This window comes from Elgaria multicarinata, chromosome 10 (genome assembly GCF_023053635.1).
Source record: "Elgaria multicarinata webbii isolate HBS135686 ecotype San Diego chromosome 10, rElgMul1.1.pri, whole genome shotgun sequence".
Taxonomy (NCBI): Eukaryota; Metazoa; Chordata; class Lepidosauria; order Squamata; family Anguidae; genus Elgaria; species Elgaria multicarinata.
Window position 1 is genome coordinate 12,919,754 of NC_086180.1, and position 26,724 is coordinate 12,946,477.

At 42.0% G+C, this 26,724-nt stretch overlaps 1 protein-coding gene across 1 annotated transcript in view; it reads left to right on the forward strand.

Moving 5' to 3' along the window:
* The first annotated feature begins 1,472 nt into the window (after positions 1-1,472).
* Positions 1,473-26,724, forward strand: part of SHROOM3 (shroom family member 3) — a 212,845-nt gene continuing 187,593 nt past the window's right edge. Inside the window, exon 1 of the mRNA XM_063135259.1 lies at positions 1,473-1,640. Within this exon, the coding sequence (XP_062991329.1) occupies positions 1,473-1,640 (168 nt within the window). The remainder of the gene's footprint in view (positions 1,641-26,724) is intronic.

A 26,724-nucleotide genomic window follows, 5' to 3' on the forward strand; every position in this document is an offset into this window, starting at 1 on the left:
TGAAAAAAAGTTGCCAAACGTAATGGTAAAGCAGCTCTTATAGCTAGCTATTATTGACACCGAAATATGTATTAATTTACACTCTAACACAGCCCACGTAATGCTATTTATGCTTTGTGAACCACTCCTGAGGTAAAACTGTGTAGCTTTTGAAATCGTGGCATAGGCTATGGGCTTGTCTACAGTTGTTACTCACAGATAAATTCCACTGAAATAATGCACAACTGTGGATGTGCCTGTGATAATGGGTGAATGTCCAAATGTTTCCTTTAGCAGTTCTTGATCCAGATGCCCCAATTGTTTTTTGTTTTAAAAAAAACATTTGGGGGGTTGGGTTGGGTTGAATGAGGTGCTGAAAGGGAAATTCTCATAAATCCTCTGTTCATAATACATAATAATATTTTTGGTAAACAATATTGAATTGGATTTTACATTCTAAACTATTAAAAGTGTTTAATTGGAAGTGTTCTTTTTTTCTCCCCTGAAGGCAGAACTTCCATGACAGTACTGGCCTCTGGAGTTCTGATAAATATGGCAACCTCAGTTGTGCGGTATTGCTTAGCACTTGGCATGCTGTGACAAACAGGCAGTTTTCTCCCTCTCCTTCTGGCTCGCTCTCTCCCTCAGTTTCATTTAGCAGCAGCAGGCATGACAACACAGGCAGTGCAGTGGGAAAGTGCTGAAAAGAGCTAAGCTATCTCCTTAACATTTTTTCAAGGGATTAATTTCACCTGCCTTTCCTGTTTTCCTGGCTTGCTCTCTTACCCCTTTTATAAATTCAACTGGGAAACTATTTCAAGTTCCAAGCCCAAGATAATAAGTTTTTAAAGTCTGGATTTTACTCCCTTCCCCCTGTCCCTGCTACTTTTGACAAGTCACAAAATTGTGAAGTTAGCAGAAAAGCCAGTTGAGAGTCCAGGAAGATGCTTTCATTCTCTAGATGCAATGAACTGAATAAAAACGGCCATTGTAATGGTAAATTGCTGACAGAATGGAAGAAAGGGCTGATAATCAATCAAAAATGAAGTGTAGTGTGCATTTGGGGAGTTTGCTACCAAAAGTGTTTTTTTTAAATGTCTTATTTTAGCCCTTTTCTCTTTTTTGTCTTGTTTGTGTGAAAAAAGCCACAAGCTGGAAATGTTAAGGGAAAGAACCATGAAGTAAAGGAAAGTATCTTCCGCAAGAGAAGTTTTGCACAGGGAGAAAGGCATCGCTTTGAAACAGCATCAGCAAGTTGGAAGCTTAATATAGAAATGATATGCCGAAATGCTATTTCAAAGAGTTTTCAGCACAGCATTTTGGACTCCTGGTCAGAAGGGAAACGAACTCTCTTGGCAGTCATAGCAGCCTATGATGTTGCAGACTATGAGACAATTCATCATGGACGTGGGGAATTTTAATCTTCAGCTCTGTTGTTCTCAGCCCCTTTCAGTTATTGCTTTTGGCTTCAGAGGGTGTTTGGGAAGGCAAAGATGAGGATGTTGGACAATATAAACAGGGGCATTATTTCTTCATCAGAAGTTAACGTAACCCATAAAGGAAGATACGTTTATTTGGAAGCTTTGCTACAAGGAGGAGCGCCATGGGGATTTACATTGAAAGGCGGTCTGGAGCATGGGGAGCCATTAATCATCTCCAAGGTAACCTTGTTTATTTGAATTAAAGATGAGTTCAATTGCAGTTTTGGCCAAAATTGTTGTTAAAATAGTCAGGTGAGGGGGAACTTTGCTTCCAGGAAAGTGCTAGAAAAATCATGAATTACTGACTAGGTAATTCAGCACTTTGGTGGGCCATTATAAAGCAAAGGACATTTGTCACAATCCACCACAGACTTCTTTTGCACATACCTTATTAAAATGAATGGGACTTGCTCAAGAGTGCATTTCAAAGGGTTTTTGCACAGAAGAAGCGTCATCTCAATTGCTTAAACAAATTTACCATAAAATGATCAGACATGCTTGGATTTACACTGATTTTGTCTTAATTCATGTCAAAGAGATTAAATCTGCTTAAATCAATACTTTTCAGTTTAGAAGTTGAGACTGCATTGCAAAAGAGAACAAAACAACGAACTATACATGTTATTAATTCAGTTCATGTTTTCTCTTTTTTAAAAATGGAAATATTTCAATGTGGTTCGTAGAAATATTTCTATGATTCTATGAGTTTTATGAAACATTAGCTGTAAATATACAGGACGTCACTGTATTATTAGTTCTAGCACAGCAATAAGAGAGAGGCCTTTAATGGGCCCAATCGCTGTCAGCAAGACTGTGCAAGTCATGGGATTTCACTGAACTCTTTTTCAAACAGAGCAAGAATTCTTTGGAGCCCACAAGCTTGTGTAATACTGCAGACAAAAATTGTTTCAGGGCGGGGGTGTGGGGAGGACAACCTAAGGGTAAAGACAAACTAATATTCTGTGACTAAATTGGTTTGAACATATATTCACTGCATTCTGAATCATTTGTTTTCAGGACAGAAAATGTGTTCAAATTGCCTGCACCACACTTACAATGTTTGTTTCTATCTTTTAAATTACTTTGAGGAAGCATAGTCTGTTTTGCATTTTGAAATCTCTGCTTAACGCTGACCTGCTTCTTCTATTAGAAAACCTATCGTGGAAACAATGGTCTGTAGTTGCTCATATTAATCTTTGAAGTGAAGAACTGTACCTAATGACACCTTAGGAACATAAACTTTTTTAGGTTGCTGTTTAAGTCACTGGATTTATGAAGTGAAACTACAGTTATGAGGTTTTGCTGTCTTGATTACTGCATCATGATTACCGTGAATCACCTGGTGATTAAAGATGTCCAGGGATTTTACAAAGGAGTATTAATGTTCCTTGATGCCTGGAAATCTCTTTCTCCTGCCTTTGATGGGGGGGGGGCAGGGACAGAGAAAATAGTTGAGGGCAGTTTGAATTGACCAAAAGACTCTGCTTGTATATTTACAAATAAACAATTTTTGGTACTCAGTTCCCCTGTAGTGCTATCCTTAGATTTCAAGTTGTTTAGAGACACTGGAGAGTATTTAACATTATTAAAGGCAACACTTGAAGGCAGGTACCTAAATGTTTATGACTAATGTCCTTCAGATCAGATATATAGAGCACACATTCCGCTAGGACATCCTTCCCCAGCCTACTACCCTCTAGATGTTTTGACTAGTTTCTAGTTTGTTTGACTGATGTATGGTTTGATGCCCCGCCCCAGTACACACTTCCCTTAACTTCTGATGGAGTTTGCATACAGAGATGAACATATCCCATTCTACCAGGTTTCCATTATATTTATTTATTTATTTATTACATTTTTATACTGCCCAATAGCCGAAGCTCTCTGGGCGGTTCACAGAGTATTTATGTTCCTCTTTAAAGCCAAGTATCCCAACTGTCCAATCTTGGCTCAAAGGCTTCTAATATTCACGCATAGAAACACCTATATACGGTGTTTCTCTCCAGATGTCTCTGGTGTGTGCATTTCTCTTGTGACCCTTTGGTGTCTTTGACTGGCTGACATGTTTTACTGTAGGGTCATGACCTATTTCCGACCCATCTCCATTTGGGCAATCAGAAACAATTTCACCTTTATCTTCAACTGGAAGTGCCTGCTGACTTTTCACCTTTGTAGTTGTTGTTTTTAAAATTCTTATTATTTGGTTTGTTTATCTGAAAAATCAAGTTATTTATTAGCAAAAGATGGGAAATGGTTGACTGCTGTGGCCTCCTTGCCCTATTTCTAGTTACACCTGAATGCTTAAGTCATGTATGTGTTTCACTCCTTTTACCTGGATACTTTGTCATGGGGCAGAGACTCTTCATCACTGCAGCCTCCTTCTCGAGTTTGGTCTTAACATAGCCCATTCCAGCCTGTATAAGCTATGGGTGGACAATGATGAAGACAAGGTGTGTGCATATGAAACTCTGATGTATTTGTTGACATTATATGGCCATGTGCAAAATGTTGATAAAAGGTCATAATTATCAGATTAATGACAGAACTTGGTGCCCTAACGTGATTATCCATTGGTACTCTTGTTGTCATTAAATACATATTTTGAGTTGGTGGGTCCCTTGTCTATTGTCCCAATGAGGAAATCTTCTTTCTCCACAATGTATTTGAGCATCTTCAAGATTTGTTGGCATGCTTTTAACTGGGAGATATAAGTAATGACTAGCACTCACATGACTTAAGCACTCTGGGCATGACTAAACAGAGTGGGGAGGCCAGGGTGATCGACCATTATCCATCTTCATAGTTTTTGGCTTACGGATGTGATGTTTAGCTATATAATAAGCTTTACGAATATAAAGCTTTGCTGTGGTGGGAAAGATTGATGCTTTTTTTTAAAAAAAAATTGCAACATGCACAGTTCTTTTTAAAAAATAACAACAAGAGATGGGTCTTACTGTTGGAAATTAATGAGTCTATGGAACTTGGTTTCTACAACAACCAATTCCCTTAATGTCAAACATGCCTGGAGTGTGCATGGTACCACCAGGCATTCAGTCTCTTGTGTTCTCTTTCCTTAAAACATCACTGCAAATTTGGTAGTGTAAAAAAAAGTTACACACTCCTTATTTAAAGTGGCCGTTTTTGAAGTATGCTTTTTACTTGCTAGTAGGGTCAGGGCTTTCTGACTAAAAGTCTGAGTGGCTCAGTTCGGACAATACGTTCGTCAACGCAGTGTGAAAACTCCACTCAACGGTTGTGATTTTAGGGGTTACTTCCCACACAACATGTTCTGACTCCACCATTGTGTGACTGTGGGCTCCCGTGGAGTTGAGGAAAATCCATCGTGACGTTTGATTGACAGTTCCTCCACCCTCTCTTCCCCCCCCCAGTCTACCTGATGGTATCCCATCAGCCACTGCTGCAAAAAACAATCCCGGTGACTCTCCTAGAGCAGCACTCGCTCCTTTCGCCACTTGCATGGAGTTTTCCCACCAGACAACATGTTTCTCAACGGTGGTGTAACAACTGCACCGTGGAGTTCTCAAACCACCATTGACTAATATGTTGTCTGAACTGAGCCTGTATGTATGTAATGGGAAACCACAGTAAGTGCATAACGAGACTTATAAATCATATTTTTTTGGCAGGTTTGGGTTTCAATGTTAAATCATGATTTAGCTAAACTTTAACCATTATTATTATTATTATTTATTTATATAGCACCATCAATGTACAAGGTTTCATGTTACATCTGAACCAACCACTGTGGGATTTAGATGACAACAATAATAATTGAATCCTAATTTAGGGGCTTATATGCCTTACATAGAGGACTGGAGTCCAAATTGCTTTCCTTTCTATGTCCATACCTATTATCTTAAAGTAATGGTTTTCCACCAAGGTCCCCCCTGTTCGTTGCAAAAGATTCTAGAACATGGGAGAGGTGGTGAGCGGTCAACTCACGTGAATGCTCAGTCAATCATGTGAAGGAGCAGCCAAGTCTGTTGGGTGTTGCCATCATCATATAGGAATCAAAACTATGCCCAACTCTCACCTGAGACGATGGGTGGAAGGACAAGATCAGTAGTAGTGGTCATGTTCTCTTTCAGGGAAGCTTACCTGCTGTGATTGATCTTCTTGTGGAGCAACACCAGATAGTTTTCCAAGGAATCCTTCTGAAAACCACTGGCCTTGGCCTGAAATCCACTGTTTCCACTGACTTTTCTAAATTAATTGTGCTACTGATGCTCTTCAGCTCCTGGTGGTTGGCTGGCTTTTCCAGGGGAAATAAGCAATTCTGAGTTGAGTATTATTATTATTATTATTTATTTATTTATTTATATAGCACCATCAGTGTACATGGTGCTGTACAGAGTAAAACATTAAATAGCAAGACCCTGCCGCATAGGCTTACAATCTAATAAAATCATAGTAGAACAATAAGGAGGGGAAGAGAATGCAAACAGGTACAGGGAAGGGTAAGCAGGCACAGGGTAGGGTAAAACTAACAGTAGAAAGTAACAGTAGAAGTCTGCACAACATCAAGTTTTAAAAGCTTTAGGAAAAAGAAAAGTTTTTAGTTGAGCTTTAAAAGCTGCGGTTGAACTTGTAGTTCTCAAATGTTCTGGAAGAGCGTTCCAGGCGTAAGGGGCAGCAGAAGAGAATGGACGAAGCCGAGCAAGGGAAGTAGTACAGTCAAAGGGAGCATCCTTGTGGAATCAAGTCCTATCCTTTTCCTCAAGAGCTTTTGACATGGATTTATCAGCAAGTTATCTATGGAGCCACAATTACAGTCTTCAACTGGATTAACTTCTCACTACTGCAGCAGCACAGAGTTTTGGCCAGAACTCTGTGCATATTCTAGATTATTCCACTGGTGCCAATTAAGTGCAAAAGTTTTCTAATCTTAAATTCAACAGCCATGTAATTAACAAGAGAACAGATTCTTGTACTAGGAATAGAGGCCTCAATTGCATTCTTGCCTGTGTAGTAGCAACAAGGAACACTGTTACCTGCTGTGACACTGCTCATTAATCTTAAACTCTTATAAGAGAGCCCTGCCATCTTTTGTATCTGGTCATGCCAGGCAAAGTTCCTGGAGCTTTAACTGTTGTGATGAAGAGGGAATTTTACCAGGTGCTGCATGCATACGAAAGATACCTGCTGAAATTTCCTTTTCAATACAACCATTAAAGACACAGGAGCCCTGTCCTCTTTTCCATGTGGTCACCCTAAGTTGATCAGAGTCTGTTGCTCCAGAGGCACATCCTGTAATCTTTACATTCCATTTTTAAGAATCCTGCAAGTTGCATACATCAATTAAGCTGTTATATGAAATATCACGCATTAAGCTGCTCATACTTTTACACATAAAGCTCATAGAAGCCATTTTATTTATGTATAATATGTCATGTGACCTTTTAAAGTGTTCCATTTTGCTTTCTAAGATATACAGGAAGTACAGTCTGAATTGTCTAATGGAGTTGGAGTGAAGAGAGGGAAAATATCACCATTTGTTTCTTGCAAGCAAAGCCAGCTCTTCCAATTGTAGGTGCCAATAAAGGGCAAACAGGTTTTTGTTTTTACTGAGGGCAGGGAAGATAACAGTGGGAGAAAGTTTCCATATCAGACACCCAACTACTCACCCAGAGTCAGCTGCTCATGGGAGGTGTGGCGGTGTAGAAAAAACACAAGTCAACAGAGATATTTTCCTAAATTGAGTTTACAGAAGAGGACTTGGACTTTGTTATACATCACTGGTTATAACATGTGCCAGCGTACCGCCACACATGCTGCGCTATCCCTTCCCTTTGGACACCTCTGTGCGATTCTGTGCCCAAGCAAGCAAAGCATTTCATCCCAACTGCAATCAGTGTGCTGTACACATGTCTCCATCATCTCCTCCTCCTCTTCCTCCCCTCCATTAATAGGGCCTTGTGTTTATACAGCAATTTGTATTAAAACCTCAGCTAGAAAGGTGCCAACATGTCCAACACAAAGGCTCCAACCACCCCCAGCAGCTAGCAGTAGCTCATCCGGTCTCCACTACAGTGCCCATCAAATAGTTAAGGCCACCCCTACCAAAATTAGAATTGGGGGGGGGGGAATTCCAGAGGATGGTGGGAAAATTTCAAGAGACTTGCCTAGACGGAAAAACTGTCCCAAAGGTGTCTGAGCAGGAAATGGCACAAATGGGACTTAATAATGACACACTTGTCCCATCAATTTCAATGGGAATTAAGCCTGGATCAAACCCATAAAAACACTGGACAAGTGTTGTTACTATTATTATTTATTTATTTATATAGCACCATCAATGTACATGGTGCTGTACAGAGTAAAACAGTAAATAGCGAGACCCTGCCGCATAGGCTTACATTCTAATAAAACCATAATAAAACAATAAGGAGGGGAAGTGTTGGAGTATAAGCACTGCTGATAGGAACACACTGCTGTTCCAGGAAGGGTGAAAATTCAGAATAATCAAGTAGGCTGCAAGATTTATTTCAAAGTGCTGGCTGGGAAATAAGCTCCAAAATCCCATTAAGCAATAACAGGATTTATGTGCATTCCTCCCACGTCCTTAGCTTTCCCCCCTGGAGACATGTAGCATTGGGCTGGTGCCATTGCCAGACCAATGCAGTGTCATTTTGGTCCTATAGTCCTTCCTTGGTAATCAGTTGGCCTCAAATCCACTTCTGACTTCCAGTGGAGAAAGTGATTCCACCCCCTCCTCCCATGGCATCAAGAAGACAGACATTGCTCATGCATCCTGGGGGGGGGAAACGGTATTGTGAGTTTTCTATGGCTTCAAAACCTGGGGCAAAATTAATTGGTGTGCAACGTAGCATAGCTTCTGCTATTGCACCTTCAACTATCTTAAAAAAATTCTGTCTCCAGCCAAACATTGCAGAATCCATTCATCCAGCACACTGTTTTCACAGATATAATTCTTTTAAATATTTTCACAATAATATACATTCACTGGAACCATTCAAGGAACTGTCCAATGGGAGTAAGCCCCAGGATGCTTAGATAATCAAGGTTCAGATTTATAAGGTTGTGCATGTGTGTACAATATAAGTAAAAGTTGGGATCTGAGCAGGTGGTCATTTAGTTTTGAGATTATTTATTTTCTTTTGATAGCATTTGGTTATAATAATGACCAGAATTGGAAAAAGAAATGGTGATGGCAGAACAATTTTGAAAGTAGCTTAGAGACGTCCACATTTCTCAATCCTAGTCTCATAGAAACTGAGAAATGAACTATTGGAATTCAGGCCAAGGTCTGGCCCTGTTCCAGGAATGCATCTCTGGCAAGATGCTATTATGATCTCAAGCAAGAATGAGTGGATGTAAAAGATTTACCAAGATTGTGGGGGCGGGGGGAGAATTATCTTAATCTTTTACTAGATTCCCTCATGTTTGTGTAATGTACTTGCTGATGTCTGATGAATGGCATCCCCTTGGAAGAGATGCAGCTACTGACCTAAGTGTAAGGAGACAGCAAAAAAGGTTAGAAGAATTAGTCATGTAGAACAAACTGGTATTAATAGGTGTATTGTGGCACCCTTGGCAACAATCCATAATTACGTTGTTGGCACTGATGCCTTGGTTAAATTGCTAGCATGGCGTCCCTCCCCCCACCTCCCAACATGCAGTTCAATGACTGCAAGACTTTTCAGGGTAGGCAAAAGTAAGCGTTCATGTGTTACTGTGGAAATATTGGGTTCTAGGTCTACTAAGAAGCTTCTGTATCCAGCCTTTTGAGATACATGCTGGAGATAGTGAAATAAGATCTGTTGGAGGAGCCCTCCTCTGCATCCCACCAACGCAAGACATACGCCATGGTGGGACATGGGAGAGGGCTTTCTTTGTTGTGGCACCCCGACTGTGGAATGCCCTCCCCTTGGAGGCCCGACTGGCGCCAATGCTGACTTTATTCCAGCGCCAAGTAAAAACATGGCTTTTTAACAAAGCCTTTAATGGTTAAATCCACCAAGGTCACACATTGTTTTAACTGTTTTAATTGTTTTTACTGCTTTTAAACTATATACCGGTTTTAACTTGATTCATGGTTTAATTTGTTTTTAGCTGTGTATATTTCTTGTTTTATATAGTATAATTTTATTTGTACGCCGCCCTGAGATCCTAGCGATATAGGGCAGGATACAAATGTTTTAAACAAATAATAAATAAATAAATAAAAAAGAAGGCTACTTCTACACCACTGAAGTAGTTCCACCTTGGTCTAAATTTTGGTATATTGACAGCCCGTTTTGTGATGTGTGAATTCCATTGATGCTGGGAAAGATGGCAGTCAAGTGGCAAAGCTAACCTTGATGTAATTAATCCAAACATCAAGCCCACCTAAGAGCGGCTCAAAGTACTATTGTCGGATTCCAAAGTACTTGAATGACTCGGAAAAGAATCAGGGTGCGTGTCCCGGCATGTGCACTGCAAGTAAAGTAAGGACTAGAAAAATATAGACATTGTTAGCATGCAAATAGATTTTGCAAAATGAAAGTAGAGATATGCAAATCAGCAAAGGTCGAGCTCATGGTGGTTCTCTGATTTCCACCTCAAACCTCATTTGAAGTCAAGGTCATATCACGTTGTGAGCTCCCCCCCCCCCCGTATGGAAATCGGTGAGTTTTTCACAGTGCACACTTTTCAAAATGTTTGTATTTTTCAATTGTATGCCTTTTTACCCCATTGACTAAAGCATGCATACGCACATTTTAAAAACACATTTTTGTTGCTGAAATCATATTACAAGGAAACCCTTCTGACTTGCATATTTAACCTATTGTTTCATTATATCATCTTGTGATAGCCACTAGCATAAATGCTTAGTTGTTTGTTTGTTTGTTTGTTTGTTTTAAAAAGATTGAGATATTCTTGCAGGATAGTAAGTATGGTCAAATAGGCCTCTGGACTTCTTTGTGGGGAAATATTGCATTTAATATCAAATATTATTGAATAAATACTGAATTTAATATCTTGACTAACTCTCCCCAAGTTAATCTCTAAGACCCTGAACTATGTAAGTGAGAAGGGATAAGGCACATTCCAAAAAGAAATGGGAGGTACCCCTTGTTTGAGACTGGGATTAAGATTAGTCTGATAGTAGGGCCTTTTCTCACAGCCATTTATTTCATTACATTGGAAAGGCAAGCAGACAACCTTTCTGCTTTGTTTCCCAGTATGTGGCATTTCTACAGCCATGCTGACATGTCAAAGGAAAAATTGTTGGCAGTCTGTGCACTCAGCAGACTCACCATACTGGGATCTGCTGAGAGCAAACGTGAGCTCATACTTACCTGCAGTCTCCACATGTTAAAGAAGTCAAAACAATATGTCCCAAAGGGATGAGGGTCATAGTGTTGCTTTTCTTCACAAAAAAGGGCTTTACCTGTTGAATGCAAGTGCCATCTTTAGACATTTTCACAAGGAAAATGTCAAGCTGGCTCCCCCATGCTGTGAACCTGGTGCAAGCTTGGGCAAGACACCTGCAATGGATCCCTTCTCTCCACCCTTGTCACCAGCTTCTATTGCTCCTTGTCCTCTTTGTTGTCATTGCAGAATATTAGAACCCGGGGTCATTTCATGAAGCTGATTGGTGGGAGATTCTGGACAACTAAAAGGAAGGACTTCTTCACACAGCATATTTTTAAACTCTGGAATTCACTACCGCAAGATGTAGTGAGGGCCACCAATTTGGATGGTTTTAAAAGGGGTTTGGATAAATCCCTGGACGAGGAGGCTATCCATGGCTGCTAGTCCTAATGGCTACATGTTACCTGCAGTATCCGAAGCAGTAAGGCTGTGCACGAGTTGCTGGGGAACATGGGTAGAAGGGTGCTGTTGCACCATGTCTAGGGCCATAGCTAGACCTAAGGTTTATCCCAGGATTGTCCAGGGGTCAAACCTGTTCATCTAAGTGCCACACAGGGCATCCAGCGCTCAGGCAGGGACGAACCCAGGATGATCCTGGGATAAACCTTAGGTCTAGCTATGGCCCTTTTTTGTTCCCTGGTTGACAACTGGTTGGCCTCAGTCTGATCCAGCATGGCATTTCTTATGTTCTTATGCTATCATTTGCTTTTGCTTTTCTTTTTTAAAGTAACACACAGAGATGGAAAGTAGAGTTAGGAAAATGGCAGCCTCCCTGAAATATGTTGCTTGATAGAAAGGCCAGTCCTGGTAATCTGAAAAAAAAAGTTTCTGCATCTAAGTTAGGAATCAAAAGGTCCTATTCAGAATTGCAACTGAAATCTTGCTTAAAGCAAAATTCAGTGTCCATTTGAAGGTCCCCCTCAGACAAAACACTTATGGTATTTTGAAGGAAGCTGAAAGAGTGTTGAAAAGACTAGGGAAATTTCCCTAGAAACAGATTTTTTGTTTGTTTGAAGCAAAATTCAAAACAAATCTAAGGATTCTTGCTCAGCCAAAAAATTGGTGGATTCCCTCAAATTTCTTCAGAAGAGTACTTTATATTGCTAAGATGTTTAGGGTGACCTTATGAAAAAGAGAACAGGGCTCCTATATCTTCAACAGTTGTATAGAAAATGGAATTTCAGCAGGTGTCATTTGTATGCATGAAGCACTTGGTGGAATTCTCTCTTCATCACAACAGTTAAAGCCGCAGGAGCCCTGCCCTCTTTTGTATCTGGTCACTCTAGTATAGCTTCTGTAGCTTTAACTGTTGTGATGAAGAGGGAATTTCACCAGGTGCTGCATGCATACAAATGACAGCTGCTGAAATTCCCTTTTCTATACAACTGTTAAAGTTACAGGAGCCCTGTCCTCCTCTTCATATGTTCATCCTAAAGTTATTTTTCTGGCCTTGGATGAAGTCAGTAAAACAGAATTTCCAGAATGATATAGTTGAATATATAGTGATGGGCTGAACTATACAACTAAAAGGAAGTGCTATCCCATATTAATGGTTGTTCGGGTATATGTGGCATTTTCAGGAGTTTCTCCACGGAGAACACTTTGTAAGTAACAACTTTGTTGACTTCTGTTCTAGGAACACGTTTGCTTTAGCGTGAAAATTAGGGTGAAATAAGAAGAGCCATATTATCCTCAAGTTATCAAATGAGGGGGGAAATTGTTATCCCGTGAGAAAGGCGGAGGGTTTTCCTTTTCACTCTGTCCAATTATGCTGAGATAATACCCTTGCCAACCCTGTCTATCACTTGCAAGCTCAGTCAGGAAAAAAAACTCTGACCCGGCCAGTTGGGTGAAAGAAACCAAACAATGATGAATTCACTTTTCTGTTGATCTTGCATGAAAGGTCTCAGAGTGGCCAGTCAAGCAAGTCTAAGAATAAGAGAGTTTTTCCACATTTGTTGGTGGTGATGGGGCAAACATAGAGAAAAGGTTTTTTTTTTAAATGCAATCTTTCATTTTCAGATCTGACTCTTTTTCATTTCCTGCTACCTAGATGCTCCCTATAACATTCTGTATGTTATATTGTCATTTGTACATTGAGTACTACAAACACTTCAATACGCCACATGTAGAAATATTTCAGTATGCTTTCTGTGTCATTGAGAAATCTTTTTAAAAGGGATACCTGGAGAAAGTCTAACTGCATTTTGTTGCTGGTTGTTTTACTGTTAATAATGCTACTGGCTGGTAAATGTCCTGCTATGGGCCACTGCTAAAGCCAGAAAGTGAAATTTAAAAGTGGATGCAGGGCAGCAGGGTGTACAGAAGAAAAGGGTGGGGGAGAGAGGGAGGGAGAGAGACTGATAGTGGCAAAATGGAAAAAAAATATTCTCGGTCCTCTATTATGTTGTTTCTCTCGCCACTTATGCCTAGAAGCTTTTGCTTAAACCTTTTCTACCCCACCCCAGTGTTATCACTAGTCACAGCAATCGTGGACATCTGCAGTGAGGAGGAAAGAGGACAGACCCCCCTACCATGAGTTACAGGGCTTCTTCACACAAGTGAGATAAGGCACACTCGTGACTGGCCACTCATGGAAATTCGCGGGTCCTTTTGATGACGTCGGCAACCTCCTGCACATCTCCCTTGCTTTCCCCCAATAGTTCCATTTTTAAAAAGCAACAACTGTGATATCCTGATTTTGCTACATTATCTCGGGATTTCATTTAATGCACAGGGGAAGTTGCACTACAAATCATCCACTAGAGGGTGGTGCCCCATTCAGGGGTATGAGCAGTGAGAAGAGGGGAAGTTTTTGATTACAGATCACGCGGTCGCCACTCTCTGGCCACGTAATGCAGCCCATTATGATTGCGCAAGAGAAATAGGAAGCAAAGCCCTGGTAAGGAAATGCAATTTCCCCTTAACCTAAAGAAGCCCCTCATCTCCAGATTCCCGATTTTATTTTAAAAAGAGTCAAGTTTCTAGCCCAGCTTTCCCTAACCTGCCCCCCTCAATATGTTGGACTACAGCTCCCATAATCCCCAGTCAGCATGACCATGTATAATCAAAGCTAGAAGGCACTATCTGCAGGCACTACTCTGTCCATTCAGTTTGTGAGAAATGAGACTGCTCCCGCATTTCAGTGATTATTCCTGGTTTGTTCTTAAGCAGGTGGGGCTGGGGGTGGGGCGGCAGGGCAGTGTTTCATCTGAGTTGAAGAAGTGATTGCTGCCCTCAGAGAAAAGATATTGAGGATTTTAGTGTAGCTGTATCTACCCCAAAACAAAAGACAACAGCAAAGACCGGAGTTAATGGCATTTCTAATGAATTTGTATGTATTTCATACATCCTAAAATGTGGGTGGTGGGTTTTTTTGTTGTTGTTCATAAAGGTTACCCTGCTAGATTGCCAATAAGCTCATTATTATTATACCTGTATGATAGGGGTAGGGTTGTGGGTCAGAGCACGTGGGTTACACTCACCCTGCAAAGTAGCCCACTGTTGTACCCATTTTGAAAGGGGAACAGGGGTTTAAAGTAGTATATGATAATCCTGCAATGTAACTCAGTTTTGTTATCAAATTTCTTGGTGTGTTGGTTGTTGTTGTTGTTTTAAAGAGAAGTGGAGTGGGGGTGCTGCTGTGAAGTTGATTGTAGCAGAGTGGAATTTATTAAGGACTGGAGTGGGTGAAGAGAGCCAAGAAAAAAATGGTGGGTTTCAGCCATCGTTTGAAAGATGTCCCATTGATGGACAGCAGACCTAACTGTTAAGAAACAGCAAAGGAGTAAGATGAGCATTTTATTGCATGCTCGTTACTGGGCACTCATGGTTTTTCGTGGTTGCTTTTGACGATGCTGTCCACCTCGTGTGCATCTCCTGCTCCTTCTGGTCTTTTTTCCGTCATAAGATAAGACCCCAGTAAATCTGAATTTTTTGGGGGGGAAGCAAAACGTGTCGCCATTTCCTACTGTGTGCAGGAAAAGCAACATGATAAAAACGCCCACATGGTCATTGTCTACTTCCTCTTTCTTCATCATGTGAAGAAAAAGGAAGTATCTTGGGACAGAAGCCGGGGGGGGAGTAACGGTACGGAAATGCAATCCCCCCCCCCATCTGATGACGATCATGGTAAAGAAATATCTATTTTCAGAAGCCAGGTCTGTAAACCTGGTGCCCAGGCCTCACTGTCACCCAGATTTATTAGAAATGGTAGACCTGTTCTCTGACACTGTGTGTGTGTGTGTGTGTGTGTGTGTGTGTGTGTGTACATTGCCCCACCATAGGATCATAGGAAGCTGTCTTATTCTGTGTCAGACCATTTGTCCATTTAGTTCTCCACATTGACTGGCAGTAATGGTTCTTCAGGCTTTCGGGCAGGAATTTTTCCAACCCTGTCTGGAGATGCCAAGGATTGAACTTGGGGTCTTCTGCATGCAAAGCAGGAGCTCTGCCCCTGAGCTACCCCCCCCCCCAAACAAAATCAGTAAAAGTATTGGTTCACTTCATCCCTAGATGCCTTTGCTTCCCCGGTTCCTTCTCTCCTTCTGTTCTGTCTCTATGATAAAAACATTTTGGATTGTAAGTTTCTTGGCTAAAGAGTAATATTAAGAAAATATAAATAATAACACAGCTAGATTTTGACCTATGTCAATAGGGGGGGGAATAGTATTATAGTGGAGATTTAGCTGTATAGAAATCTCAGTCATTTGGACTAAGCTTTCTTCTCTTTTACAAGTGGCACAACAGGGTTCAGAATAAACCAAGCTTTCCCCCCCTTGAGTTTTTTTGGGGAAAGAGTTCAGTTTTCCATGTTTTTCTGGGGTAATAAGCCACACTGGTCAGTAGTTCTTGGCTGGAGCAAGCTTTTGAGATTTCTGCAATGTGAGTACGAAGAGCAAAATAATGACTTGCGTTAGTGCTTCTAACCTCGGAGGTGAAGGCAAACTGTGGGGACATGTCACATAACCAACACTGACAGCATCGAGGTTAACTCAGGACAAGTAGATCATGGATGTAACTTTTTCTTGTTCTGCTGTGGCTCATTGCTTCCCTTCTTCACCCCACCCGCTCCTCATGAGAAACACTATAACAATCAGAGCAGTATTTGACGGAAGAGGAAAAGAGCTTTTCTTTTCACACCGGGATTTATGTGGGAGTGCGTCTTAATGAGGCTCACGTGTGAGGCAAGCCAGCCACCTCAAGACCGTTAAATTTGCCCATGAGTGCATTAAAAGCATCCAAGCTATTGAACAAGAACACTGTTTTTAATGCCCACGTGTGTTTTGACCCCATTAAACACAGTATCAATTGAGCTATTTAAAATGCATGACATATAATGTTGGGGAAATGGAGGTTGGTGGGGTGAGAGAAACAAGCACGGTTAACGGGTGGGGGGGAATGGCCATACAACGATCAACTTAATTGCTCCTTTGGTTTATCCTTATAAGAAGGCTGTGTGGGATTTTTTAAAAATATTATTATGTCATTTGTTTGTCCTGGAAGCAGGATATTTTAAGGATTAATCTATTGGAAGTCTTGATGGTGTCACGGGAGAGAAAAAACTAATTAACCTGATACTTTCATAGGGGCACAAAAACTTGTTGCCCCAGTTTTAGGCATAGATTCATTCATTGCACATAACAGTTGCCAGGTTGGGTTAGTTGGATTGCATTCATGCCCAGCAGAGATTTTGGGGAGGTTCACAAGCCAGGCATGTTGGCAGGCATGCTGGTGGTTCCAATGTCAGTGATGCTGTGAATCTGTGCCGGGTTTCAGTTAGAACCCCTTTGGATGGTGCCTTCAGAGTTCTGACCCATTCTGACTGAACCCTGGAGCAGATTCACCACCCCACTGACATCAGAGCCACCAGCTTCCACTGCACATTGGTGAGATTCATCCCCTATTGCAAATCTCCAGCATCTAATAATTAGAGATACAGGCCATTGCTAGACGAGGAGTTAGCCCGGTGTGAGGCCCGGTCCCCCTGCTGTGCATCCAGATGACACACAGGGGATCCCGGGGTCAGGCCGGGCTAAGTCCTCCCTTGACCCGAGATAACCGGATGTGCTTATGGCCCGGCTTTTCCGCAGCCCCGGGCTGAGGTCGGGGCTGCAGAAGGTCTAGCAGGGTCCATGGCTTTTCCCGGCTGCTCGCTTACTCGGGAGAAGCCACGCACTGGGTACAGCATTCCATAGGGGTGCTCTGCCCATCTGGCCGGGGGGGGAATCACGGACGGGGGGCGCGTGGAGGGGGCATCGGACACGACGAGCGGGCATGGCGAGTGGGGGGAAGACATGCGAGTGAGCGGGCAGGAGGGGCATCAGACATTGTGTGGGGGAAATCAGGGGCAGGGGGAGCGGGGAACCCTTTATTTTTTTTAAAAAAAAAACCAGCCTTACCTTTTCCGTTGGTGCGCTCCTGCGCACGTGGCCCTTTAAGTTTAAAAAAATGGCAGACGCGACGGGTCTTTCCCTTACCCCGTCGCGTGTTACGTGTGGAAAAGGGCGACGGCCTGCGTTAGCTGTAGTGTGGCGTCGCCCCTACTCCCCACCGGATTATCAGGTAGGTCTAGCAAGGCCCACAGTCTCCGAAGACTGCAATCACATAGCTCAGTAGAAGAACGCATGCTTGGCAAGTATTGGGCCCCAGGGTTCAATCCATGTCATTTCCAGGTAGAGCTGAGAATGCCTCCTGTTGTCAGAAGCACAAGCCAACATGCTGTGCAATCACCAGACAGAGACCTGATCTTCAAGTCAATCGTCTTTTAATATGCTAACAGCTAGTCTTTCAGACAATACTGGTGGTTCCACATGCACCTATGGACTGATTGGAGTCCACCAGGAGAAGAGCCTTCAGTGTGGTGGCCCCCTTTCTATGGAACTCCCTGCTCCTGGACGTCAGGCAGGTGCCAACGCTGAGTTACTTCCAGCACCTCCTGAAAACAGCTCTATTCCTGGAAGCATTCCTTAATGGACAGCCATTGGCATTCTGTTTTTTAAAAAGTATAATTTTAATATGGCCTCTTCCGGATAGGGGTAGCTTGGCCTCGGTAGTACTAGTGTTAGTAACCTCAAGACTTGCGCTCTATGTGGGGCTGCACTTAAAGCTGCACCAGAAGCTGGAGCTAGTACAGAATGCTGCAGCTCGGCTGTTGTCTGGAGCTGCTGCCCCTTTTCAGCATGCAACTCCTTTTCTGAGGGAACTTCACTGGCTGCCTATTTATTAGCAGGCCAAGTTTAAGATTTTGGTACCAGTGTACAAAGCCCTAAACAACTTGGGACCAGGATACCTGAGAGAGTACCTTCCTCTTACCAACCTGCCCGGTCACTGAGGTCATTGGAGGTCATGCTCCTGGTGGTTCCATGTGGACCTATGGCCCGATTGGAGTCCAGCAGGAGAAGAGCCTTCAGTGTGGTGGCCCCATGTCTGTGGAACTCCTTGCCCCTGGAGGTCAGGCAGGTGGCAACACTGGGTTGCTTCTGGCACCTCCTGAAAACAGCTCTATTTCAGGAAGCATTCCTTAACTGACAGCCACGGTTTGAATGGCATTCTGTTTTTTAAGAAGTATAATTTTAGTACAGTGTTTTAATATTTTAATTTTTAAGTGTTTTACTTATGTTCACCATTCCGGAATCTGTTTTAGATATGGGGTGGTATACAAATTTTGTTAATAAATGAAAAAATAAAATACAGACTCAGTACTTGCCAAAAACTGCCCTGGGCCTAATTAGCTAATCATGAGTTTTCTAATAGAGAAATACTTCAGTAGAGTAAGAGAGTTGTTGCTAAACTAACATTAGGTGACTTACTCAGAACTTGAAGGGCTTCCTCAGTTGCTTCCTCAGGGAGGGTCCTCTCTCTGTTGACTCCACTGAGTGGCTAATCTAGCAAAGTGTCTCAGTTACCTCATATACTCCACCTTCTTTGAGCAATGGCGGGCCCATGTGTCTGCCTAGTCTTGCATCTCCTCCTCTGTGAGTTGCTACTTTCCCACAGAAGGGAGAGGCAGTATCTGTGCCTGGTCCAATTGGTTTTCCTGCCCTTGGGAAAATTCTACCCTGACTCTTGGAGCATCTCTACATTAAGGCGAAATTGCGTTGTTGCAGGGCTTTGTGCTTCATGGTTCTTTGGCACAATTGTTATGGGCTGCATTACACAGAAGAAGAGGGGCGACCACGTGGTTTGAATTGAATACTACCTCTCCTTTCAGGTCTATTGAGAAAGTGCCATCTAGTGGTAGCAGATCCTGCTTTTTCCAAGATATGATCACATTAAAAGTGGTTCTTTTCATACTGGGATTTCCAGGAGATGCCATGGGAGACATCCTGATCATTGACAACGTCATGTAATAGATCCGAGAACTTCTGTGAGTGGCCAATCACAAGCATGCAATAAATCGCTCATTTAGAGGACCCTTTGGAGTCTCTTGGAGAATTTCCTTCCCTGCTTTCTGACCCAACTCTTCTCCTCATAACTCTGCCTCTGAATCTGATTCAGAATCTTAGGTCTTCACAGGGAGCCTGGATTTCTGACACTTGTCTGAAATCCCAAAGAGTTACTTGCTGATCAGCATAGGCAATAGATTGACCAATGGTCTGACTTGATACACAGCAGCTTTTTTATCTTGCCCTTTCTTTGGGGGCATTGCCATAACTATAGACAGGGCATTGTTGAGTGACATGGAGTTGCACTCCTGTAAAATTCTCTTTGGAAGCCTTGATGGAAAGGCATTGACCTTTTCTTCTGCTGCCCCCAGACTGTGGAATAGCCTGCTGGAGGAGATTCGTCAGCTTAATGCTCTCTCTGAGTTTAAGACAGCCGTAAAGACTAGTCTCTTCTGGCAGGCTTACCCAGATGAATTTTAATCCTAAGAATTTTAAGATGCTGTGATTGTTATTTTAATATTGTATTGGTTTTATATGGTCTTTTAACTAATTTTATGTATTGTATTTAGTGTTGTTCCCTGCCTCAATCCAGAGGGAGAGGCTGGTAATAAATATTATTATTATTATTATTATTATTATTATTATTATTATTATTATTATTATATAGGACATGACCAATCCCCATATTTTAGAGCTGGGCAAGAGATTTCCCCCAAATTGCCATGTGGGGAGACTGAGTTTTGTTTTCAATCTCTTTTGGTATGTAGCTTGGCTCAATTTCCTGAGACACCTAGGAGAATTCCAGATGAGGCTTTTATTGTGAAATGCCTTACTCATTCACATGCTATTGGGCAGTAGAGAAATGTAATAAATAAACAATACATATTTTTTGTGCAAACTGTGTCCTCTTTTTTGGGATGCCTAAGTGGTCACTCTAGCCATTTATGAATCGATCCCACCATCATGGTGGCTGAGAAAAGTCTGTGGTCATGGGAATTGCTTCTGACTCTATCCATGATGGCTTAGTTCACGCAATACATTCATGATAAATTTGCCATTAGTCCAGCTTTGGAGACCTCTTGCAATGTGATGTATCTTGGCTATGTCCTTCTGTCTAGAACAAACTTCAGTCTCTGCTTTTTCCCATTTCATTTGAGTGTCCAAATGCTCTGTTGTTTTAAAATTGAAGTAGTGGCCCTATTTTTAGTGTATTTTAGTTTATTCTTAGTATATGGCTCTATTTTTATCATGCACATTTTAATTGCCCTCCTAGGACTAGTAGGCAGGAAACAAATAAAAAGCATTTCCCAAGGATGACGAAAATGTCTCAAATGGTCAAAATATGTACGTATTCATCTGAGATTCATCTCAATTTAGGCAAAAGGCTTCTTAATATATTGGATGTGCCTTGTTGTTTTTCCACTGCATTCCTGACATGAAATAGGTCTGTTCTTTTATTATTTGTGCTATGGGATTGTGCCTCATCCAAGATTTCAGAACAAACATAACAAGGCCAACATGGAAAGCTCATTACAGTTCAGTAAAACGGAATGTTCCAACCCTAGGAAGGCATGACTTTTGTTCTGCTTCTTAGCTATTCATTTCTCTGTTCCCACCCCTAACCACTAGGCCCTTAAGATAACCATGAAGCCGGTTATAAATGCTCAAAAAACAGCATTCACGAGCACCTAAGAAAGAAGAAAATATTGTTGTTCTTGTAGTCAAGGAATTTCAAAAAGAACTAAAAACAGCTCCTGAAGAAGGAGACATCCTCTCCGAAACGCGTAGCGCACAATACATTTTCTTTCTTTCTTGAGCACCGGAGTTTGCCTCCTGCTTCGCCGTTAGTTTACAGTGTCTTTCCCTCCACATTTGTACATGTTTATGAGAGCAAGAGAAATGCATATCCTAAGCATGGGAATTCCTCTGTCTTTGTTGGGCTACGGACTCTCATGCTAAGACTGAAAGAACTGGGCATGTTTAGCCTGGAGAAGAGAAGATTGAGGGGAGACATGATAGCACTCTTCAAATACTTAAAAGGTTGTCACTCAGAGGAGGGCCAGGATCTCTTCTCGATCCTCCCAGAGTGCAGGACACGGAATAACGGGTTCAAGTTAAAGGAAGCCAGATTCCAGCTGGACATCAGGAAAAACTTCCTGACTGTTAGAGCAGTACGACAATGGAATCCGTTGCCTGGTGAGGTTGTGGTCTCTCCCACACTAGAGGCCTTCAAGAGGCAGCTGGACAACCATCTGTCAGGGATGCTTTAGGGTGGATTCCTGCATTGAACAGGGGGTTGGACTCGATGGCTTTGTAGGCCCCTTCCAACTCTGCTATTCTATGATTCTATGATTCTAAGACGATGGGATTGCCTTGTCAGTTTGGCATTTAACTATTCACAGGCAGTAACGTGCAGGACCTGCTGTCACATTAAGAATATTGCATCAGGGGACCAAAGATGGGTGAGGCAAGAACTGTCTTAACAAAAGTGAACCACCACAATTCATAATAACAAAAACCTGAACGTCCTCTCAATTAAGGTGCACATTGCTTCCTTCTCTGGAAAGAATGGTGTTGAGTCCCGGCATGGCTCTTTTCACTGCTTCTTCAGGGCCAGCTCAGAAAAAAGTCCCCAGACCGTCTTAGGGACAGAACTATGGAGAGAAAAGCAAGGAGTTTTTCAGTTACCCATTGGACAGCTGCCCAGTAGCCTCTCTCCCCATTCTGGGTTAACTGGAAAAACACTATGGAGAACGTGGGGGAACTTCTAGTCCGATGATGAGGCATTTACTCAAATTCACCTTTTTGTTGGGAACGAAATAAAGTCTCTGTAAGCCTTGAGCTGCTGTAGCCAATGAAGCAGCCGTAAAGCCCTTGAGGGGGCTTGCTGGGGCTGCCATATCAGGCAGTGATTAATGGAGCCAATTTGGTCAAAGGAGTGTCAGTTGCCAAGCACTCGAGTAAGTCATTTCTGGATCAAGTTTATGGAAAGAAGTGGCTCTGGACACCAATTCATCCTGGGGAACAGCTGCCTTTGTTCCAAGATTACCGTCTCTGCTCTCAAGGCAGGGAGGGGACCTGAAACATTTTTGCCCATGTTCTACAAATGGCCTTATTCTGCATGGGCACACAGCCTACAAAGCTGTTTGGCAACTGAAGGACTCAATTAGGGATCCAGTGGTAGCCAAAGAAAAGATCGGCATCATGGTAATTAGCTAAAGAGTGGATGCTATTTTTCCTGTTCTCTTTATAACATTCTGTCAGGGAAAGAATACTTAATATTTGAGGCACATGAACTGGGGTGGCAGGAGGCTGGGTGCTTTTAAATGACATTTATTGTTATGTCCTTCATATTACTGTTTGAAATCCTTCTGAATATCTAAAGTATTGTCTTCTATATAAGATGCACCAATGCTTAAAGTGTTTCAGCAAGTGCAAGTAATGCTAAATAGTGAAGATGGTATAAAAAGCCAAGCCAAATGCATCATCAGGCCAGAATTCCTGTTTGTCGGCAGCAGGAACAGTTGTGACAAATCATTCACATTTGCCCCAATCCAAATTCCCCTTACCTAAGTTAAAGGCTCCAGTGCACATATAGATAGGGTGACCCTATGAAAAGGAGGACAGGGCTCCTGTATCTTTAACAGTTATAGAGAAAAGGGAATTTCAGCAGGTGTTATTTGTATGCATGCAGCACCTGGTGAAATTCCCTCTTCATCACAACACTTAAAGCTGCAGGAGCCCTGCCCTCTTGACCAGATCCTCCTGTCCCAGCAGTGGCGCTGTCTCATCCAATGACAATATCACAGCAGTCTGTTTTAACCTTCCACAATATCCCAGTGGGAGGGGAGAAGTTAATACAGTGCTCCCAGCATCACTCCAGCAAAGGGATGGTGGCCCTAAAGCACTGGAAGTTTGCAGTATCAGGTCACAACTTCATACATAGCCTCCCCTAGTCAGGAGGCACCCAATGCACCATCAAAACCCTGCCTGGTTACTCATAAAGGAGTGAAACTGCCTGATGCACCAAAAAGGGGGTGATGCAAATAAATCCTTAAAAGTTTGCAGGATCAGGACCAAATTCCATACACAGCCTCCCGTAGCAGGCATGCACACTTTATATTTACACTTGACTTCCAGGTGACAGCTAGTTGATATAACACAAACAAAAACTAGTTAGTTTCCTCTCTGCTCCAGAATTGTAGGACTCTTTTCTGTCTAAATATGCATAGGAGTGTGCACTTACAGTAGTAGCTCTCGCATTGTATAATGCCCTCTTGGCTGAGTTACACAAAGCCGCCACACAACACTTTATAGTTCTAGGCATTTTGTGAAAACCTGGCTAGGGCACTGTCTTCATGGCACTGAGCTGGCACCGCCTCCACACAAAATGCCACAGTTTTACTCACCAGAGGTGACATTGGTTAATCTTGACGCTATGGAGGGACCACGGGGTTTCCGATGGTCATCCAGGTACAGCAGCCATCTCCCGGCCCTCTTCCTGGTGGAAGGCGACCAATCACCAGTCGCCTTCCACTAGGACCGCCCTCGGATTGGCCCCGGAACGAGGTGTAGTGGCTAAAGTGTTGGACTGGGAATCAGGATATCTGGGTTCTAGTCCCCACTCAGCCATGGAAGCTCACTGGGTGACTTTGGGCCAGTCATAGACTCTCAGCCCAGCCTACCTCACAGGGTTGTTGTGAGGATAAAAATGGAGAGGAGGATTATGTATGCCGCCTTGGGTTCCTTGGAGGAAAAAAAGGTGGGATATAAATGCAATAAATAAATGAAAAAGTGGGGGTAAATCTCCAACATTTTCTAAGCACAGCTTTGCAGGAAAGCTCGTGGTGGTTGCAAAGCTGCATCTGCATAGTCTAACAGATGCAGTGCAGCTTTGCAGCTACCGCAGAACTTTCCCAGCGTATAGATAGCCCCTGGGAAACCCTGTGGCTGAAAAAGTTCTGTCTCCTTGTTATGAATATGTTGAGTCTGTTTTTTGTTTTGTTTTATGCATGTGTGTGTGTAGGGGGGTATTTTTACTTCATTTTAAAAAATAACTCATTATTATTATTATTATTATTATTATTATTATTATTTAATTTGGAAAATGTGTGGAACAACTGTGAATAGTGCATGTTCTAATTATGTTTTGTACTTCACTTTACCCCTAGATCCTTTTGACTCTAGCAGGCTATAAGAACAGTCAGCCCTAACCACCACAATTTGTGGAAGCGAAAAATGATAAAAGCCTTGTTTCTCATGGCTTATTTGGCAAGGCCCAGTAAAGTGTCTTAAAATTCCTGGTCTTGATCCCTGTCAGAATTCACCATATTTAGCAGCCTAACAAGACTTCCCTTAGCTCAGTAGATGAAAGAATTATGAGTTAGAGATCCACAGCGGCACCAGAGTACATACGAACTAGCTGACCCTCCAGATTCTTTGCAGAACAACACATGCGCTACCGAATTCTGATCAAAGTGCCAAAGCACATGCTTAATATGGACATAGGGTGGCAGTAAAGGACAGTGTCATCGCATACATTTTAACTTCTACTGTTTGGAGAACTAAAGCTTAGAAAACATTTAATCAGCTTGGCCTTGGCTACGCTGGCTGCGGGTGATGGGAGTTGTAGTCCAACACATCAGGAGCGCCACAAAAAAGAAGGAAACCCCAAACAGCAAGGGGAAAAAACCCAAGGGCAAGGGGTGGAAACAAAGATATAGCTTAGAAAATATTTGTTGTTTGGCAATGCATTTCAGACTTTTGAAGTCCTTCTTCAGGGCAATCTAAAAGAAATTTAGGAGCGCACCAGGTTGGGGAAGACTGGATCTTTCTATATTTTACTGTCCCTCAGTGTTTGTGCACCTGCCACTTTAAAGATGAATCTACCAAATATGTGGGGCAAGCGTTTGCTTTTTTTCCTGTTACCACCAGTTCCCAAGGGTTTTTCAAGTATTCAGTAGTTTTTACAAGTGTCTCCACTGAAATGGTTCATAGGAACATCTTATGGTTTGGCAGCACATTTTCTGCTGACGAATCTTTTCACATGTTACGTTGGCAGGGAGCCAGTCTCTAGTGACTGTGCCATTTATTTATTTATTAATTACATTTTTATACCGCCCAATAGCTGAAGCTCTCTGGGCGGTTCACAAAAATTAAAACCATTAAGAACATAATAAAACATCCAACAATCTAAAAACCCAAATACAAAATACAATATAAAAAGCATTTTTAATGGAACCCATAGGAAACATGTGCAATGTACGGATTTCTCCACACTTGTTGCTCACAGCTGGTATTTACAAGAGCACATTTCCTTTGAATATCTGTCAATATATAAATAATATCAGTCAATAAATAATACAAATAATATGCTTAACACACCAAAATATGTAATGCATTAATTGTTCCCTGGGAGTGTAGTCAACAAAGACCTGTGCTCAACCCAGTCTCTCTGATGTATGTTCCCTGTGTAATTATTATTATTTACTATTATTATTTATTTATATAGCACCAACAATGTACTTGGTGCTGTACAAAATATACAAATAAAACAGCGATACCCTGCCTAGAGGCTTACAATCTAAAATCACATTAAAACATATGAAGGGGGGGAAGGGGTTCACAAAGCAGAAATAAGAGAATAATCATAGTAATAAGAACAGTAGATCAAGCTAAAATACCAAAAACTATTGAAAACAAATGAGTTTTCAAACGCGTTTTAAAATCTACAATGGAACTCATGGTATGTAGTTGCTCTGGAAGAGCATTCCAAGCAAGCAGGGCAGCCAGAGAGAATGGGTGAAGCTGGGCAAGAGAGATAGAAACTCTTGGGTTGGAGAGTAACATAACATTTGAAGAACGGAGGGTACGAGGGGGATGGTAAAGTGAAATGAGAGAGGAAAGATAAGAAGGTGCAAGACCATGACACGCTTTGAATGTCAGCAAAAGAAGCTTATACTGAATTCTATATGGGATCGGAAGCCAATGAAGAGATTTCATCAAAGGAGAAACATGGTCAAAACGACAAGCCAAGAAAACAATCCATTATATTATTATTATTATTATTATTATTATTATTATTATTATTATTATTCATAATAATAGTAGTAGTAGTTTTGACCCACTCCTCAGCCCAAAATGGCTCCCAGTACGGCTTACAATCAATCAGTGAAAAGGAAATTGACCCTGTTTAGATGACATGCTAAACTATGGTGGTTAAGCATTTTGAGCTAAATATTGGGACTGTTAAGACAACACACTAAGCCATGGTTAGGCTGCTAACCCTTTTGCAGCAAATAGTTAGTAAGTGTGTTTAAACCGTGTTTATGTAGCCACCATGGTTAGGAATGGTTCACACGACATGCTATGTTTAGCTCAAATGCTTAACCACCGTGGCTTAGCATGTCATCTGAATAGGCCCATTATGGCTTAGCATGTTGTGTGAACCATGACTTAGTGTGTCATGTGAACCGTTC